Below are 21,385 nucleotides of genomic sequence, written 5' to 3' on the forward strand. Positions count from 1 at the left end.
CCAACCCTATTATCACACATTAATAAAGGTAGTCAAGTAACTACCTGTGAAGCTTCAGTAAGTATAAGTGTTGCATGGTATACTGGTATTACCAATATTAAACACTAGTACCATAGTACTAGAGTTTTGAAAATAGAACTATACCAGCTACTTTTAGACATTATGTAAATGTCTATGTGATTTAAAACCTATTTAACCTGGGTTTCATAGCCACTGCTGACAAAAAAATAACTGAGCTTGTAATATGAGCCATAGGAAGCATTGAATGAATTGTGAACAACAGTAGAGAGCACTGAGAAAATTTTTTTGTTGTTCCACTTTACTTGAAGAGATAGCAGCAGCAAAGAGACGGCCCAAAGTAAAATATTATATAATAATAAAAGATATTTCAGTTATATAGTGGGCGAAAAAAGCAAATGTCTAAACACAGCAGCACCTCTGTGCGCACACTGTTTTAAAGTGTGGTAAAGTTGGGTTTATACTAAGACATTTGATATTCTGTATTGTCTATTCTGTATTGTATTCTTAAAAAATAAACAAAAAGAAAATATTCTGTATTTTCTTAGTCTGAAGTGGACAGAGAACCAAGTACAACTAAATATATATTGTATTAATATTGTATCCTGTTAAAGCTTACTAAATCTAATCTCTCAAAAACACAGGTCAGCAGCAAAACTTTGGGAGCATCCAAAAATGGCAGGATAGTGGCCTATGTGAAAGATTATATCAAGATTAAAGTCATCAAGATTGCAGGATCTCTAACATAAGGCAGTGTTAGGATGAGGTGGAGATAGATCCTGGTGCCAGACCCCACAGCACACCCCTAGAGATCGCATGGAGTAATGCCCTGGAGGACCAGCGCCACCCAGCAGCACAAAGTGAACCTAAACCTAGATTTTCATTTTTTTTATGGTTTTAATGTTATGGCTGATTAATATAATTAATAATACACATTTGTAAATTAATGATTACATTAAGCTGAATTTTATGTGCCTCATAAAACCCAGAAATGCAGTCTTATCAAATACTCCAAGCTATTAAAAAAAAAAAAAAAAAAAGGTTTATTGCAACAAAAAAAATCTGCACACCAACAGAAATAAAATAACAAAGCCAGTATGACAAAATTCAGTCGCAGATTAAGGTAAACATAATCCAGTCTCATCAAAATGTTTTTGGGTATGGAATCTCAAACTAATCATACTCTGATACTGTATAACTAATAAATCACTGTTATTTATCTAAACTGAAATTCATGGTGGTATTGGTTTGAAAAAAAAAAAAAAAAAAAAGTGGCATCATGACCAACTATATGTATGGATTATATAAAGGTCTATTAAGAAGTAAAAAGAAATTTTGCATATTGTACAGATGACTTGGCAATGGAAACAACAAAATGGGTTTTCTTTTTTAACCATACGGTCCAGTGGTTATGCTAGGTCTGATAAAGTATAAACACATGATTTTACCAGTTACCACATTATAGGCAACTGTAAACCAACTAAAGTGTGTATGTGAAATAGTGTTGCTTGTATTCTCCTTGGCCTCTCTCCCCCTTTTCCTTTCTATGTAAGGAAAACACTGCACATAAATCCTCCCCTTGGCAAGTTTGCAATAGTTCCAGATGTTTAAAACTTTTATCGTCCCCACAGTGGTTTGTGGTATACCAAAGCATTTATGAGTTCCTCCTCCCATTACCTGCTTGGATAGGTAAACAACCATTTGCTTCGTTTGATTTCATTTCCAACAATAACAGATGACAAAGGGATTTCTTTGTTTGTTTTTGATTGTTCTTTTGAGAGTGATTATAGATTGAATGTGCACAAACAGTGAGAGTGCCGACTTTGTTTACAGTTGGCTAACGGCCATATTAGGCACAGCCGTAACCACATGGCAGAAAACCCCAAGGAAAGCAGTAAAACATAAGGATAGTGTGATGACTTATTTTAATATGGAAAAGATGAGGGATTACATATCTGTTACGTCTGACCGTAAAAAAAAATCTATGAAAAACATCACATTTACAATCATCTATACACAGGAGAATGTACACATTATACACACATATATACACACTTTCAATATATTATTATATAAAGAATTTGTTTCTTAGCCTTAAACAGTAATGCAGGAAGCAGTGTGGCTCGGGGACTTACTGTTTTAGGCTGTTCCTGTAGCCTTTTTTTTGTATGTAGTGTTTTATATGGTACCTGTAGAATTATATGGATAGGTAGTATTTTCACTTAGTTGTTGGAACCCAGGTTGTAAATGCATTTATTACAAAGGAGTTGTATTAAGTGCCACGCTCAAGTCAACTTGAATGAGAGATGTCATTATCTCCCGTTCTCAAAGCTGTGTCCATGATGCAGCTATATTCAGTAAATATCCTCCAGGATCATGATTAGGCATTGCTGTTGCTGTTTCACATAATGTCCATGCAAATTATATTTAAATAGCTGCCCTCAGCCTTCACAGACTGTACTGCCTTCTTCAAAGTACCGAAATGCACTGACATAATTCCATTATAAAAAGTAAAACAAGTTTGAATGACTGCTGTGTTGCACTTTGGGGTAGTGTAAGAAAAGACAAGTTGAGTGCTTCTTACAAATTCAAGAATGATGATTCAAAAGAGCATTAAAACAGAAGTTCAGTCAAATCCGTTCTCTCCCCAGTGTCTCCGCTAGCCAGGCCTCATGAGCAGAATGAGCATAAGAAGCAGAGTGGTGATGAGGAGTGATGGAGAGTTCTCTCTCATTCTGTTAGGAACATGTGGAGTCCTGACTGAGATCCGTTCCAGCGTGCTGGGAGGAAGAGCCTTCAGATCCTGCAGCGCTGCAAATGCTGCCATTGAGAACTGCATGTCTCCCGTAGTGAGCACGTCGAAGACGCATGACTGAAAGTAAACGTCTTCGACTTGCAGTATTTCCCTGCATCTGGAGATAGCACTCTCAAGTAAGTTGGCATGACCCACGCTGCCTGGCTGCAGCGGTCCATCACTCTCCTCCTGCCGCTGCCCTCGGCTAAGCACGTGAGCATTGATAAGCTCACTGCGTGGGCAGCCATGCAGGCAGAGCTGTAACCCGCCACTCTCCTCCACCATCTCTTCAGGAACACGGATGGCGAATGTTAGGTAGCGACCAACCCGACGCACAATGATCGATGTGCCCAAGTAGCGGGCATTGATGATGACCTGGCGCACATTGCCATGTCCGCTGCCCTCGGATATGCGCAGGCTGCCCGCATGGCCCCCACTGCGTGAGCCATCCTGGAATGCAGAGGGTACATCATCCGTGGTGGCCTGGTACACCTTCTGCTCGGTGCAATCACGGTACGCCTTGAATATGACCGTTATCTGTGGATGAAATGTTCCTGATCAATAGGTGACAGTAAGAAAATCCAACTTTACTATTAATATGCTGCTCCTCTACGTAGGTCGACACCATCCTGAGGTTAATTATTTTCTTGTGACAGCAAGTTTTATTTCTTGCTTAGTTAAATGTAATATACAATTACGATTCAATATATGAAAAAGACAAGCCAATGAGACACTGGCAATTTATCCTTCACAACACAGTAGGACCAATATACAAAAACAGAGCATGTGGTTGAGATTTACAAGCATGGTTTATATCAAAATATACTTGGATGAAGATGAAGTATTAAACCTGACCACAGTGTGGCAGTAGGGGAATGCAGCAAACTTAAAAAGAACTGCAAGCATTAATAGTACCTTTTGTGTATCTTCCTAATTTGTTAACATAATTATGGTTAAAAGAATTATGAATAAGCGTATACATTTTTGATAAATCACTTTCAACTGATTAAGTACAATCTAATGCCAGCATTTCCTTTGGGAATTATTTGCTTTTTCCAACAGCTGGATTGCCCAGCTTTATCAGGAGCTTTAAACTGCCAACACCAAAACAGCATATCACATGCTCCGTATGAGAAAAAAATTATTTTCTTTCCTTGGCAAAAAATACAAACAAATTTAAAACACATTTGCTACTATTTAACCTAAAAGAAAGAGAACTCACAGAATTGGACAGACTACAATGAATATAGCTGCAGCTAACCACCTGATATGCCACAACCTTGGGAATTTTGTCATAAGTAATCTCTAAACTATGTGGTTTCAGCCAGTTCAAATCCTCATGATCTACAGTTCCTCAGGAAGAATAATTAAGTCCTGACCCCGAATCTGCATGGAGAAGAAAATACTTACTCTAACTGTCAAGTTATTGAGAGTAATGTTTGTATTGTTATGATCCATGCTTGTCAGTAAATGTCTTGAATTTTCATCAAATGGCAAAGACGCAAGAAATTTTATTATCTCTGACCCATTATACATTTTATGAAAGCCTGTCAGTGTTGATATCTCACCTTGTTGGTTGCTGTGGCACTGGATCCCTCCACAACAGGCACGTTCGTGACCTGAACGGAGAGGTAGCGGTTATGTATAAGCGGCCATGCGCCCTCTACCCTGCACGTCTGAAACTCATCTTTAAAAGTGCGCAAGTGAGGGTCTCCGAAAAGTCCACAGTGTGCATACTTTTTCTTCTGTGCATCTGCAGGACCTGATGCCAGCACTTTGCTTTCAAAGTCACATGTGTCCACTGCAATGGGCCTGGATGTGCTTGGGGCTTTGACTGAAGACGTGGGACCCTCACTGGAGCAGTTGTGCTGGGCAAAGAGCTCCTTAATTCGGAACACAGCTGAGTGGTAAACAAGGTCCCCTCTGCAGCCACGGGCTGTTCGTCTGGTGCACAAGTTGTATGCCCTCAGAGCCGTGCAGTAGTCCACATCAGACACCAGGTCTTCCTGAAGTCCTGTGGTGGGTGAGAATGATGCCACGTACTCTGCATTGCAGCGCTGGATCCGACATGATTGACAGCACGCTGCAAACAAACAGGAATTACTTTCACTCACTTTCAGGAATAAGATGAATTGATCAAATTTTTTATAAAATCTTAAACGACGCAAGCTTTAGACCAATTATATATTTTCATGCATCTGAAAGGATTAGGATAAACTAAGCCACATCACAAATGTAATGAGTTTTCAGTATAGATGTACAGCAGAGTAGAAATTAACTGGTTTCAATGTACACCAAGAACATTTTCATTTATATACTGTGACGAAATCTAATCCAGTTATGGGAGTTATAGCTTTCAGAAAGATGTCTATGCCAGTGAGCATAGCAACATTTCCTTAGTCTTAAAAACTCTGATAAAACCAACTGCAGCATGATGCTCAAATCAAAGAATTTACAGAATTCACAGAATTGCAGAAGTCTGTGAGTCTCTAATCATCTGTAACTACAAGTTCAAACAATTTAATACAACATAAAAAAAACAACAAATCTAAGTAATTAATCTGGCAATGGCCTCACACAAACCGCCAGGCAAAGCTGTGGAGTGATGGAAAATGTTGTAATGAAACACACAACTTCCACAATGCATTACAGATGGAAAAGAAAATAGCTCATATTCTTAAATAGGTGTTCACTGCAAGAATAAAGAAACACAACCACTAGAATAGAACAATAAAAAACATGGCATAATAAAATACCCTTGGCAAAGGTTCTGCTTTGACCAGGCAAAATTACAATGAACATACACGTCATTGTTCACAAATAGACCCTGAAATATACACTCTTACAAACTTGAAGTCACGTGTTAAATCTATGACGTGCAGTGTCTGAGAGCATGGACAGGAAACAGCTGCAAACCCAGTTCTGTGCCATTAGTTATGCATGAATTAAAGATGACTAAAATGCCTAGGAAAGTAAAAAAAATGCTTTTGGGATCAGCTTACCCATTTTAGAAACACTCTAGGTGTAATCAATAACCAAATCTTCGTAATTTTTAGGGCTACGCCGCACGGAAAAAGAAAAATCTGTAAAGGTTTAAAAATAACTGGCAACACATTTCCATTAGCAATTAATAAAGCATACTATGACATGCATTTCCTAAAAATGACAAAGCTTTTTAAAGCCATTAGTTTCTAGAAAGATGTCTCTTTAGTTTATAAGTAACTATTGTATCAAATGATAATTGCTTTCAGTGAAGATTAACTCACTTGAACAATAATCACTTTTTACGCCATGACAGTGCATGGCTTAAAGAGTGTTTCAAACTATGAGCTTGATGGTCAAAATTAGCTGTGTTGCAGGCTATTTATTAGGTCTCTGTTTAAAGAGTTTCCATAATTCTGGCAATCTGGTGAGGGCTTCTTGAGATAAAGTCTCATTTTCTCCATGTGCTGCTTTAAATGGTGGTAAATGTAAACACTATGTGACAGCAACACATTCCAGGCAACTCATCATATACAAGTTTCACTCCAACTAATTTCAAACAGCTGATTTCCGAATTCCATGAATTTTTGAGGTGGTTGCACACACTGAAAATGTTTTACCTCATGCTAGTATGGTGATAAAAATACATTCAGCACTGGAGGGTTTCAGCTAGTAAGACAAAATTTATTCATTTACTGGTCACAAAAATCAGGGCTTTAAATACAAGTCAGATCTTCTCCCGGTTAATTACACCATTGGTCCCTTAGTCACAATGGAAAATATTCGCAAAAGAAAAAAAGTGGAAGATGTAAAAATGTAATGATGCTATAATGGGATATGTTAGCTTGGTGTGTGAGAAGTGGAAATATATATAACACAAACACACAATCCTATTCTCATATTGTAGTAGCGAAAGTGTAATTTCATTAAACCTAGTTATTAAGTTTTGTAGAAGTAGTAGATTTAATCTAGGAAATGAATACATTAAATCAGTCTGGGGGCGGGGGAGGGGGGTTGTGGTGGTGACAGATTAATCGTTTGTAATCGTTAGTTGCCGCCCTAGTGGTGTTTATATATGATATGCCTCATCTATTTAACTATAAGCTTGATATTAATTATTGATAAGTTATACCTGAAGGTATAGAATCTAAAACTTTTTATAAATACTCAATTTAGAAATGACGTCCAAAAAAATAACATATTCAAAGGGTTTAGAAATGGCGGTTATTATTAGTTTGCAGTGTGAACACATTGTGGATGCTGTAACGTTAGGTCTGCGTATAAAACGGCAAAGAACAAACATAACGCAGTTAACTAAACCAAGCAGTAAGTGAAAACTACAGGAAAAACAAACAAAAGCAAGCCAAAGAAAATTCTAAAAACATTTCATCGTTAACACTTTAAAAACTGCGACAAATCGTTAAAAGTTAGAATGTACTAATCTGTTTACTAGCTGCGCGCGCACGTAGCTGTTTACAACTGAGAACGTTAGCTACAGACAAAACGGGGGGGGGGCACACAAATAAAATAATAATAAAACAATACATTGTGAAATGTTTGCATCGACGTGTTAAAAACAATGTAGTTTAAACGAATTTCTCGAAGAAAACAACTACTGCATAAGAGCTGAAAACAATACCGCCATCACCGTTAGCTCATGGCTGAGAGAAAATCTCGGCGCACAAACTTTAGCTAGCTCAGTTTAGCTTAGCACGCCTGGGCTGTGCTGTTAGCATGGCACGCTATTGGCTAAATAACCGCGCAGCTCTTCGTGATAACGTCTTCATTACAACTTTCAAAATAATCACAACAAACCACCGGTTTTGAAATAACGCGAAAACGTTGCCGAGCGAAAAGGAAAATCCGAGTTTTAGAGGTTTATATAGACTTTAAAAACTTCTAAATGGCTAACTCTGGCTTTGCCAAGTTGCTGAGTTTGGAACAGAACAAAAACTCAGGAAAGTCCGCTTACCTGGCTGAAGCAAGAGGGACAGGGAAACCATGACAAGCGAAATCCGGTGAAAAAGCTGCAGCTTAGCCGAGCTGAGAGTTCCGCTTCTCCCCATGCCAATCCATTCAGTTAGAATGGAGATCACCAACTTCTGCTGCTCATCGACACTGCGGACAAACACAACAACTCTTACAGCATCTCTCTCTCTAACTGAGGGTGCGCTGGGGCTCGGCCTCACTCCTGCCAGCAGGCGTGGTCTGGCTGTTTCGTGGGCGGGGCTTTTGGTGTTATTAACTGATTCTGGCACTAATAAAGAATAACATTAATCTGAGCCTATATATAATGCATAAAGTCATGTTTAAAAGGGACAAACATTAAAAAAATCTGATTATAGTGCGTACTTAATATTAGACATATACAATCTCAGACAAACAACAACATATACTTTTTTTTTACCATGCAATTAAATATTTAACAAAAATAAAGCCAAAATAAAAATACGTGCATTCAATATTAAGTACCCCTTTACTGCTTCCACGAGATTTAGGAGGGTAAGTTGCAGCCAGCTGCTGCTAAACATTAGCCCCTAATTAATTGATCATCAGCAGGTGTGCAAACCTCTATAAAAGCAGATTTTTTTTTAGGAGTTTGACTAAACAAAGCACAAAGATTCTGTTACAATGTCCTATGGACAGATAAGACCAAAGTATAGTTGTTTGGTCTTAATGTCAAGCACCATGTTTGGTGAAAACCAAACAGCATTTCAACAGAAACAACTCATGCCCACTGTCAAGCACAGCAGTGGACGGGTGATGATTTGGGCTTGTCTTGCAGCCACAGGACCAGCAGGTCCAATCCAATTCAAATGCTATGGCATGACCCTAAGAGAGTTATGCATAAGAAATACCCCAAAACCTTAATGAACTTGAGCAATATTGTAAAGAAAAATGAGCCCAAATTCCCCCACAATGATATGAGAGACTAATAAAGACTTACAGGAAACAGTTAAAGTTGTTTTAGCTAAAGTTGGATCTACAAGCTATTGAATCATGTGGGGTACTATAATGGCATGGTGAATGAAGTTCATATGTTGTTGTTCATGTCAGGTTGTAGACACCTAATACTAGTTTGTGTATAGTCTTACACCAAAACACATAGAATTAAAAGAGAGGAGTACTAACTTTTGAAAATGATTGTATTTATGCTCGCTAAGGCAAGCAACACACAGCATAAACAAGATCTTACTAATAATAATAATAATAATAATAATAATAATACAATTTATTTAATTCTATATAAAAACATTTTATTAAATAAAATAATAATGAATGTGTTTACAACATTACAGAATAAGCAGAACATTAAAAAAATAAGTACAATTCAATCGTACAGTTTCCTTTGGTCAGTTTATGATAAAAAAAGTCACAAATATTTACAATATTTATCGTAATACCAGTATTATGATTGTCATATTCCCCCTCAATAGCCAGAATATTATTGTCCAGAATTCAATGCCAAATGTACTGAGGGTGTGTGTAATACTATTTTACAGGTAAAAGGGTTTATGGCTGCTATAAATGAGAAAGCCCCTATGAGAGATTCAGATCTACTCAAGAGACTATGGCAAAAACTACCATTTAGCAGCACTTTGGGTGCCTGTTTGTGACTACCATTTTCAGGTCTAAAAGGATAGTGGTAAGGAGTAAGGATGGGGATAAGGAATAAAACGTGATCAGTCAAATACAGCAAGCTGTTATTCAAAAATAATCAGTGTAGATTGCTGTTAAGATTAGTGTCCAATAACAGCACATCTTAAAGTATAAAATGATAATATATAACAGTCTAGAAAATACTTTATTAACTACTTAACACCTTCTGACCAGTTGGAATTGAGAATTTGTCAGCTATGTGATATAAGACAAAAATATTACAATGTGAAATCAAAAGATGTTGTTTGCGCCACATGTTCTGTACATTTGTTAAACATTTTATTAGGTACTCATGCCATATAAGTGTCATTTGTATATGTATAATTAGTAATGATTTCAGTACTGCTGGTCTGTTTTTTTACAGATTGGCCTTATGTTTTTTATAGACAATATATATATTTTTTATTTATTGTGAGAAAAAACAAAATAGGTTTAGTTGTTTATACTTTTTTTCGTTTAAGTGTTATACTGTATGTTGTATTATTGTTATAAATGAAATACATTAAGAATTGCATATAATACACAATGTATTACCTTTTTGGCAGCAGATTTCCAGGATCCATTTGGAGTCGAATGATATTCTGAAAAAAAAAAAATGTAGGCAGTGAATCAATTCCTCGCCTTGACAAATGGTCTAACCAAACACAAACACATTTGTTGCTTTTGGTTTGTTGTGGCAGGCTAGTAACATCTTTGTTATTATTTAATACTCAACTACCAAATTTGAGCAGAGACAACAACTGAGCCTCTTCCACAATAATGAGTGCATTAATGTTATGTGTGGCAACAGTAATTACATGGTTGCGGTTCTGCAGAGCAGTCTACTCTCATAAAGTCATTCATCTCTCAGGCCTTTATGAGTATTGATGGTATAGAGGCATCATTCACATACAGGGCACTGAAGCAAACACTTCTTTCACTCAGGTGGATGGATGAGTGAGCCTCTTACAAGTATCTCCTGTCAGAAGACGGCCTGACGAGGCTGATGGGTGGAGAAAGGCTTCTTTCTTTCTTCCAGGCTTGTGAACATATTGCATTGCATGATCCAGTGAATATACATATTCCCGCTCTAGAAGAAAGTTGGGGGGCTTTGTCAATTACTGAGATGAATCGGGTAGAAGGAAGAAAAGAAGAGGAAAAGAAAGAAGAGGGCCAGCACATTTCTCCTGACACTGACTCACTTGTTCTTATACAATAGACCAATGATGTCAGGCTGGTAAAATTAGCTCTCTGCTTCACGGCGAGTCTGAATGCCAGACAAGTGAGAGCAAATGCTGGAGCGTTGGAGAAAGAGGAGTGAAGCAGCTACATTTATGTATGGTGAGAGTAAGGGCGTTTTCTCACTGGGGTCCGGGAGCCGTTTCCGAACAGAAGAAAGAGGAAAAGCCTGACGTGCAAGAGCAGGAGACTCTTGTTGCCTGGATGATATATATATTACATTTTAATGTTTAAATTTTTTTACATTTTTTTAACTTTTCTGTTACAACACTTGCTTAAATTATATTTTACTTAAATATTTTTTTAATAAAACATTTTGTCTATTCCAAATCACCCACACATTTTGGATTTAACAGTATACATTTATTTATGCAAAAATACAGTATAAGCACACTGCACACAAAACATGTTAAACACAATACATTGATGCATGGTGAGGTCTCAGGTTCAATAGTTTCAGCACATCAGCTAAGTTTGAAAAGCTACACTCAACAAGGTAAGGCAAAAAAGAGCACAAGCATCTCTCTTAGAGGAATGTTGTCTTCTTGATAGAAAAATTTGGCAGCCATTCTTGGTCTCTCCAGGTCACAAGGACATGCTTCCATTACACACCAGACCTCTCTTGAACCTCTCTTGAACCCAGATGATCCTAGGGAGAACAGAAGAACATGATTAGATATTTATTATATGTATCTATGCTATTCGTTAAACTTTATAGCATGCATTATATTTATTTCTAGCATTTCTTGTATTTCACTGTACTTAACTGCATTTCTTTATTCATTCTTTACATTTGTATGATTAATACAAAAACTAAATATTTAAAATAAATAACACTCTTTTGCTATGACCAAATAAATTAACGATTAATGAGTACCGTTTATAATGTCACTGTGGAAATCAGAAGAGAATGTAGACAGAAAGCTGGTTACTTACCTTACAGAGTAGAGTTTTAAAATCATGCCTCATGTTGTATCGTGCTCATTTCACCCTCTGAGCTGCGCGATAGATGTGTGAGTAGACATGTTGTTCGCCGTTGATTTTGTCACAAAAAAACCATCCACACGGCGCATTAACAGGTGTAACAGTTTATGACTTGTGGTTTCTTCTTCTTTCTCATTTTGGACAGCAGAGAAACAAACTACCTCTCTACCGTCACCTACTTTTTTGGTTTGTGTAAATACACATGTGTGCCCGGGGATCGGCATCGATGTTACAATGTGCACGCAGACCTGCGGGGTGATTAGGGAGGGGAAGAAATCGTGCTCGGGAATGGAACGGAACAATTGTTCCCAGTGAGAAAATGCCCTAAAAAGACAGCAGGATAACAGTGTTGCTTCTTGAAACGAAAGGCTGAAGCAAGACCAGATCAACAAAAGACCAGCTGTAAGTTACAAAGCTGCCTGACAAAGTGAGCTTTTTTCAGCCCTTAAAAGGAAGTGCGAAATGGAGGTGTGAGCAGAGAAAAGCAGGACTTAGATGAGGAGAGAGGGGTGAAAGAAAGAGAGAAAGTGGGAAAGGTGTCAGGTTTCCACTGACTGTATGTCTGGGCAGCTACATCTGGTCCTCATTATGTCACTCACACGGCGAGAGCAGATCCACACCAGCCTGCTTGTTTTTGTTATTAGACCATCATCCTATGGTAGGAATTCAGCCAGACACACACAGAGGGCGCCTCTGGTACTGCCACCACCTCCAGTATGACAGTACCTCCTCTAATATTTAGGACCGAAGCCACACTCTAATCACCATTAGGTATAATCACAAGTACAGGTTGTAGCTTCTTCTCATTTTGTCCATTAAATTAAACCTCAAGTCTGAAGTAGAGCCTAGTGATTTGCATTAGAGGGAAACAGAGACTCAGTTTTCAGAGCAATTATTATCGCAGATAAGCGAGACAGAAGTGTGAGGGTTTGTAAGAGGCCACTGCTGATAGCATCTCTGCTGAAGAATCCCACTTAGTCGCTTTGATTGATGCCTGACCAGGCCCTTGTGGGTAGGCAAGGCAGGGAAGTGGGGCCTTCTGGGGGCAGTTCAAGTGGCTCTTTTTTATCTCTGACACTGACAATTTGTTATTTTACAATGAGTCTAGTAGAGAAGAAGGCTTGTGAAATATTTCAAGGGTGTTATTAAAAGGCTTTCATTTACATTTTAAAAACATGGACAGAAAGTTTGAGGTTTTCTAGAAGTAGCCGGAGCACTGGCATTACTTTTACTCCTGGAAGTATTTTCCAAAATATGAATTTAGAAACGATCAGATTTCCTTTGTCATAAATATATTTGCAGTGTATTTAAATGACAGAGAAATCAATTAGCATAGAAATAAAAACAATTATAAATTTAAAAGTTCATTAAGCATTATTATTAACTATTATGATTTTCTTTAATACATTCATTGAAATATGTAATTACAATAGAAATTGAATATAAGTCTGCACTTGCCAACCGACACTTTAAAAGGTTTAAATTAATTCTAAATTTAAATATAAGGCTAAGGACTGATTTTAACGTACTTTTACTTTCCACCCCTAACTGTTGTATCTCAGCTCATAAATGTTTCTCCTTTATTTAGTTCACAAGACTCTTGGCATCACTAACATAATACTTTTTCAAAACTAAAGGTCACATGTAACCTTAGATTTGGGGTCATAGGATCTGCTTCCTTTGCCAATGGAAGGTGGTGTCAGGAAACAAGAGATAAAGGGGTAAAACCTCTGATCTCCTAAACAATAGACCAGGTCAACAAAAATATTCAGCCTCACTACATATCTCTATACCTTCTCTCACAGCAGATGATAGTGAGCTGGAGGATTTAGTTAATTATATATACTTTACACTTATACTATATCACTGTTGAATTCTTCATAGTATGAACGTGCTGATTAATTGTTTCGTACTTTTCTTTCTCCAAAGTCACAGCTTTGTAAGTCATTTTTAAATGTGAAAGTTTTCTTCCCTAATTAACATCACAGAAAAGGAAGAAGGGAGGCCGATGAGGGAATGGCCGTTTGTAATACATTAATTAGATAGCTTGCTTTATAAAAAATTTGCATAATTTAATATAAATAAAAAGTAAACAATAATAACATGTACAAATAAATATAATAAAGAAAGAAACAAATAAATAAATAACATTTTTGTATAACAAAAATGTATATTGTATCAGGGAAATAAAACACTTCAGTACATGTTATTATAGAAAAACAATCAACTAAGAGCATACTTCATCATGTCGTAATCCTCACTTATTCACTGACTTTTTGTAAAACATACTTCTACTTATTATTATTATTATTATTATTATTGTTGTTGTTGTTAATGTGTCATTTTTCATATTTTCAAAATAGGAAAATAATACAGTCATGATCATAATAAAATAATATTGTTCCTTCACAATAGCTCTTACTGAATTCATATAATTTCAAAGATGGATTATTTTTATCTTAAGATCTGACATAACTGAACAAGTGTTTTGTTTCTGCATCATTATGTAGTATGTATATCTTGTTATTTATTACTTCCTTTGCTTACAGCTCTATCTGGTTTTATGTATACTGACATCTTTTTTTAGTCCTCTGTTTTCCATTCCAGCCCTTTAGTTTTTTTGTGCTAATAGTGAGAGACATGAGTGGAGATGAAGGAGGCAGGAAGAGAAGCAGGACAAATTCTCCTAAATTCCCTTCTCTCCCACTCAAGCACCTGCTCGGGATCTCATTTCAAACCCTTCAGCTGTTGTAGGCCGGTGTGTGGGAGCATACAATAGCTCAATAAATCCCCGGAATCAAATGTGACCTCACTCTCAGACTCTCGTTTGGATCGGACCAAAATTTCAAGACATATTGTATCCCGTAAAAATACCACATCTGCTGATGACCAATTGCTAAGAGTATAAAGAATGGATCAAGGTGTCCTTTCTCTTAAATTAGTACAGTGTCAGAAAGAGGACAAGTTGCTTTTGTGTTCAAATTCCTGTAAAGAAAAGGCACAATAGGACGGTGTCATCTTAGATCAAATTGTGCTGTCTCGGAAAATTTTAAATACATAACCAACTTTTCCATATAACACACTGATCCATCAACTGTTATAGTTTTGTCATGTTTAATTTTGTTTAATCAGTTGCGAAAAAAGAGAACAATTTAAGATTTTCAATCTCTCTAAAGACTCACATTATGTACTGATGTCTAAGTAGCTTTAAAAGTATAATATAAATGATTCTAAAAAGTTTATTTCTTGAATACACATATGGTTATATTCATGATATAATATTATATTATATTCCCTGACAACAGGGAATTTTTCAATTAATACAATAGAAACACAGTACAATAAAACTTTTCAAATTTACACAGCTGCTTCAAAGTGCTCGGTTTAGAAAGCAATACTTTTGCAAATTAAAACAAAAATAAGGTTAAGACATTTTAAATCATGCACCAATTAAAAAAGATTGATTAGGTGTAGTTAATAAAGAAAAGTTCATTACGTTTAGCGTGAGAAGTCCAAACGCCCAATGAAAGACAAAATGTCACTTACCATGGACGAGGGAACAAAATTAACCCTGGTTTCTGGGCCGATCACACTGAGCGACTATGTCCAGCAGGGCTTTGCATAGGGAGATAGCTCTGAATTAACACACATGACAACAGCTGTCTTTTAAAGAATCGGCACTTTGATTAGTGTCGAGCTGAGAGATGTTCTCTGATTCCTGGATATTATGGTAGGGAGATTAAGGGAAAATGCAAACACTTTCACATGCATGCACACAAGCACCCAAATGCACTTGCGCGCACACACACACACACACACACACACGCTTTGACAATATGACTCGTCCTTGGCCAGGGTCCGATATTCTGTGTGAATGTATGCCAAGGCTATACGCTTAACATGTACAGTATATGTGAAGTTCTGTGACAACTCGATGTTCTGTGTGGACATATTTCCGAGGCTTTCTCAGCTGGATGCTCCCATCCACATGCATATACACATACATATAACATAGTGAGTAATGTGAAGAATTGACCACAGACCCTATGTGTTAATATAATAGGATTACTTGAACATGCATAAACTTGGCCCGTAGGAACAACTGAATGTTTATAAGTAAGTCATCTGAAGGGAGGCAAGCGTCTGTTCTAACTTTGTTCGGATTCCTTTTCGTTTTGGTCAAATATGTTGAAAATGAGCAGCTGTCCAAATAGACAGCTGCAGTGGCCTTTCATTCCTATGGAGGCGCTTACAAATCAAGGCAATGTTGTCTTTGAGTTGATCCATTGCTATTTCAAAACGTAATCCTCCTTCTTGTGCTCTCATGAGTACGCACACGCACACACACACACACACACACACACACACACAATTAAAACTACACCTAAATTCTGACGTTATGCCTATACTTTAACCATAAGTTCAGTAAAATTAATCTGGTAAAAAAAAGCCCATAAAACAGAATGAAAATGATGGACAAAAAGTATTTATCTACTTCATGGGGACCAAACAAATGTCCATGCAAGGTCAAACCTGTAAGATATATATGTACATTTGGTAGATATTAGGCTGATATGCATCTCCACTATGATATAAATATGCACCAACACAAAAACTAAGAGACAGATAGAGAGTGTTAGACACAAACATTAACACATAAGGTGACTGAGTAGTGTCTGAGTGGTGCAGTTGGAATGGCAAACATACTTTCCAAATGCAGAAGAGTCCAGAACGTAGCGTCGTGGCTCCAGAGGTTTTAATGGACCAAGCCCACCAGGAGCCTTTTAATCTCTGCCCTACTGTCAGACACATTTCTTCCATACCTCTCTCACCCGTCTAGTGCCCATCTAAAGCCTCAGTGGCGACAACCTGGCTTTCACGAGAGGGTTAAAATGAGCAGAGAGCATTTTCATCTGTGGGCTTGCACAATCCACACAGAAATACACTACACCACACCATGTCTCCAGTTGTTCTTTGCTCTCACTACACACAGCAGGTGTAGGGTGGATTCCTTCTCTATTTGTTATTTATTAGATTTTCTTTTTTTGAGAACAGCTCAGCTATTGTTACGGCTTTGTGTTTGTCATGTGATGAGAATGGAAAACTGTCACGCATTTACGAGTGGTATGCAAAAGCACAGCTGCAGAAAAGTGTTAGCAACAATGCCAGTTAATGTGTTCATGTGTTTTTCTCTCTGGCTATAAAACGACAAAGACCTCCGTATGAAGCAGTTTCTTTTTTTGGAGCAAGGCAGCACTGGAGTATCAGCGGCTTCATGTTAGGAGTTGGACTGTAGTGTTTCGGTTCCTCATTTGAAATGGATACAGAGCATCGAGACTCTTCTAAATTTTGCAAGATGAAGTAATCCCAATTATAGATCAAACTGAAAATAATTTTAAGATGTATTTGTTTACTATTGAATATAAATAGTACCAGAAGTTAACTTTGATTTATTATAACAAATTGTACTGATCTAAGAATTAGTTAGAGAATATACAATAATATCATGGGGCATTGCAGTTTGGTTAGTGGTTACCATGTTTTAGGACAGTTTTCAAAAGAATACATTTATAAAGAAATAAAAATAAATAAATAAACAGCAGCGCGATGGCTTAGTGGTTAGCCCTGTCGTCTTGCACCTCCAGGGTCCGGATTCAATTCCAGCCCAGGTTCAATTCCCGCCTCTGCGTGCATGGAGTTTGCATGTTCTCCCCGTGCTTCGTGGGTTTCCTCTGGGTTCTCCGGTTTTCTCCCACAGTCCAAAGACATGCAGATTAGGCTAATTGGTGTTCTCAAATTGCCCCTAGTGTGTGTGTGCCATGTGATGGATTGGTTCCCTGTCCAAGGTTTAACCCGCCTGCCCTAAGTCTCCTAGAATAGGCTCCAGGCCCCCTGTGACCCCATATACAGGATTAAGCGGTATAGCTAATGAGTGAGTAAATAAATCAACATAGGAAAAAAAAAAAAAAGAAGTGCACTACGTGGAAATAAATAAATATTTAACCAAGCAAATAGTTAAGAGTATTTCACTGGATAATAATTATTTTAGAAATTAATATGTTCCAGCTGGCAGCAAATTATTTAACCAAATTCGATGTAGTGAGTAGCTTCTCATTTCTTAATCAACCATGTCAAAAGACATATCCTATGGTCATGGGAAAGATGTCACTGAGTTTAAGAAAATAAAACAACTAATGAAATTGCTAAAAGTACTACAATTGGAAAAGCTATATTGAAAAATGTCAAACATATTATTAAAACCTGAAAAAAATTTAACATTTGGTGAAATTATACCATAAAAAATAGTAGAACAGTAGACCATTACTTTCACACAAACATATAAAGAGAACTCGAGAGTTTGGAACTAAACAGCTGTGTAGCCTTAAGAAAACAACTTACCAGTGAGGCTAATTGCAAATAAGCTTCAATTTGCTATGGAGCATAAAGAATGGACTGTGGAGCATTGGAACAAGGTCATGAGGTCTGATGAGTCCAGATTGACCCTGTTCCAGAGTTAAGGATGCATCAGGGTAAGAGAAGAGGCAGATGCAGTGATGCCTAGTGCTACTGTACAAGCCTATGGGAGCACCATACTTCTTCTACCAATTGTATTTGTGCTCCCATTGGTACAGTAGACTTTACATATACACAGATATGTTACACACTATAAAAACTATAACCATAACAAACTATTACATACAGATATGTTACAAGCTATTTACATACACAAATCAATAACATGTTATGGAAATAAATAAATATAAATAAAAGTTGCTTTGACTTCGAGTGTAATGTTGGTACCCAGTCTGGATGACATGCTAGCATTCCATAGGCTGATTTGATCAAGCTTAGTCATAGAGCCATGCAGCCAACTTGTTGTGTAAAGTTAAGTAGCAACAACCACACACCATATATGTGCAGCTATCGTTAATAATGTAATGGTTAAATGTGTAATGGTTATAACTTACTTGTGTGAAAATGCCATGAATGCACGTACATGTGTCAGGTAATGTTAAAGGTAACATTTGTCTGTTGTAAAATGACTACTCTGCCATGCATTCAAGCCGAAAAACAATCATGCTCCATTTTTTATATATTTTCCTTGCTGGCCATAACGATAAAGGAAGTTGATAATATAACAAGTTTTCACCATTTCACTGTAATTTTAAGGGAATAAAACACAGTTTTCTGTTCTTTTCTTCTTCTGTCAGCAAATTTCCTTGGCATGGATGTGTCCAACCTTATGAAAAAGAAATAATGTGTGAGAAGATGCATAGTCAAAAACACACCAAAGAACCATGGCAGATAGGGCATATATAAGCACTAGAGGGTATTTAACTGAATGTCAAAAATCTTAGCATATATGTAATGTATTATGTACCATCATTTGTCTCACTCAAGGTAAGAATTATGATGGATGCCTCTTAAGTGCTGTGCAACTTTCTTTTTACTAATTTATTTGATACAGACTTTAGTTCTCATGCTACCCCTTGCTGTTAGCTTGTATGCCACTTCCTGATTTGTATTATGTTCAGGTCAGTTTAATTAATTTCAAGTCAGTCTTGGTTTTGTTAACTGGGTTTTTTATTTTAGCCTCAGTATTTCTCAGTTCTGGAGTATATACTGTACAGATCAGCCATAACATCAACACCTCCGCCAGGTAAACTGAACAACATTGATCACCATCTATACACCAGAAAACTTGCGACAGGATCATGGGTTTCCAAATCTCACACCCTTGGGGACCAGAGGCCAATCCATCTGGGCTGATCCTACAGAAAAATGAACGCAGCACAAATTGCCAGAACTGCAGGCCATGACAGTAAGACACCAGAACACACCCAGTGCAGCACAGCCCACTGTGCATTGGGGCCTAGCAGGCGAAGAGTCCAAAGTTGCCAACCCGGCCTTCAAACTCCACAGATTAAGTACTTATGTGATGTGCTGGACGAACAAGTCCAATACAAGGAGACCTCACCCCATAAGGATGAAGCTGACAGGAAGGCTCCCTGGACCATGCTCCGACGAAAAACTGACAGTTTATCTCTACTCAAAGTCCCAGCCATGCTTCTGCTTCCAGCCTTTCATCATACTCTAAAGTTCAGCACCCTGCCGAGGTTGAGGTTATGAAAGAATCTACCATTTCAGGTTTCGGTATAAGCCTAGCGCTGTTTCTGAATGGTTGATGAGAGGCACCATCACAGCCATGTGCTACATCAGGCTCTATACCATTAAATTATTCCAGCCTCTCCCCGATTGAGTACCCATGGGATGTGCTGGACAAACATGTCCAATACAAGGAGATCCCACCCTGCAAGGGTGAGGCTGACAGGAGGGCTCCCTGGACCATGCTCTAACAAAAAGCTGACAGTTCATCTTTGCTCAAAGCCCCAGCTAGGATTAAATTTGGCAAAGCAAACAAGTTCTTCCAGCCATTCATCATACTCTAAAGTTCAGCACCCTGCAGAGGTTGAGGTTATGAAAGAACTCACAATGCCAGGTTTCAGTATAGGCCTAGTCCTATTTCTGAATGGTTAATGAGAAGCACCATCATAGCTATGTGGTACATCAGGCTCTGTACCATTACACTATAACACCAGTCCAGGTGTGCCCTCTGGTATTAAGGATGCTCTGATGACTCCACTGGCATCAAGAACATAATTAGCGGAATCTAGTAGTGGAATCTAGCTTCTTTTTTTTTTTTTTTACATCATGATTGCCCAGCACACAAGCTCCAAAACCACTGTGCTCTCAATACTGCTGGGCTTTTCCAAGGTCATGCTTGCTCCATGCCATAGCTTCTCTTTGGTGGTGCTTGCTTCACATCCTGGCTTTGAGGGTTTTATGTTTAAAGTGTACCTGAGTTTTGAAAACATTGTGTTGCCTACACCATCTGCCTTCACGGACATCATACAAGCACCACCCCCTAGCTTTGAAAACATTGTACTAGTGCTATGCTCCCCCACAAAGTTCCACAAAGCAGCCTCTTAATTGCTAATGGCCATGTTCCTGCCCAGTATCCATGATAAGTTTTAATGTGCTAAGCACCAACCCAATGCTTATGTCAGGTTCAGGTTCAGCTTTCATAATAAATCCTGTCCTATATCTTGTGCAAGGCTGAGCCCTAATAGCTAAGCCAAGTTCAACCCTAGCTCCTGTGCTAAAATTCACCCCAAAGCCCAAGTCAAGATCTGTCATAGATTATGTGGTAAGCAGCTCTCCTCCAGGGCACTTCACAACCCCCACACCTACTCCCATTTCCCATATCATAGCCTCTACACTGGATTTGGTTGCCCTGTGCCACCGGTAGGGGCGTTAAGGGCCACACCTTGGCAGGTCGGAGGGGTTTGTCACAGTGTCCTCCTATTTGGTGTTTGTTTTTGGGCTTTTTGTTAAGGACTGTTTTTTATACCACAGTTGGTTCCCAGCACCCCTTGCTCTTAGTTCATAGGTCACTTCCTGTTTTTCCTCCTGTTCCATTTAGATTCATTCAGGTGGTGTCTGGTTCTGTAAATTATATCTTATTTTCTTATTTAGTACTAGTTCCCTTGTTGGGTATCTGCTTTTTTGATACACTAACTGCAATCTCAAGTTTAGGTCCGTAGGTCTATATTTGTATTTTGTTTTGTTTCACTTTTTAAATATGCCCATAAATAAAGATAAATAAAAACACTTGAGTAATTCATTAAGTAAGTGTTAGATATCCTGATTTTCTGAAAGAAAAAAAAA

The 21,385-nt window shown here is 37.8% G+C and overlaps 1 protein-coding gene across 1 annotated transcript; it reads right to left on the minus strand.

Annotated features, from left to right (window-relative positions):
• Window positions 1-1,926: 1,926 nt before the first annotated feature.
• rgmd (RGM domain family, member D) lies at window positions 1,927-10,035 on the minus strand. Its single transcript, XM_053513847.1, has 4 exons — window positions 9,989-10,035; window positions 7,767-7,912; window positions 4,381-4,895; window positions 1,927-3,349 (listed from the first exon to the last, which is right to left on the minus strand). Exons 1-4 carry the CDS (start codon window positions 10,015-10,017, stop codon window positions 2,678-2,680), a joined length of 1,362 nt encoding a protein of 453 aa, XP_053369822.1. The 5' UTR covers window positions 10,018-10,035; the 3' UTR covers window positions 1,927-2,677.
• Window positions 10,036-21,385: the final 11,350 nt, after the last annotated feature.

The sequence above is a fragment of the Clarias gariepinus genome, chromosome 15, assembly GCF_024256425.1.
Source record: "Clarias gariepinus isolate MV-2021 ecotype Netherlands chromosome 15, CGAR_prim_01v2, whole genome shotgun sequence".
In the NCBI taxonomy this organism is placed as follows: domain Eukaryota; kingdom Metazoa; phylum Chordata; class Actinopteri; order Siluriformes; family Clariidae; genus Clarias; species Clarias gariepinus.

Coding starts and splice junctions, on each gene's coding strand:
- rgmd (XM_053513847.1), bottom strand. CDS start 10,017: ATGGATCCTGGAAATCTGCTGCCAAAAAG. Junction 4,896..7,766: donor GTCCCTCTTGCTTCAGCCAG/GTAAGCGGACTT, acceptor GTTTGTTTGCAG/CGTGCTGTCAATCATGTCGG. Junction 3,350..4,380: donor GTGCCACAGCAACCAACAAG/GTGAGATATCAA, acceptor TTTCATCCACAG/ATAACGGTCATATTCAAGGC.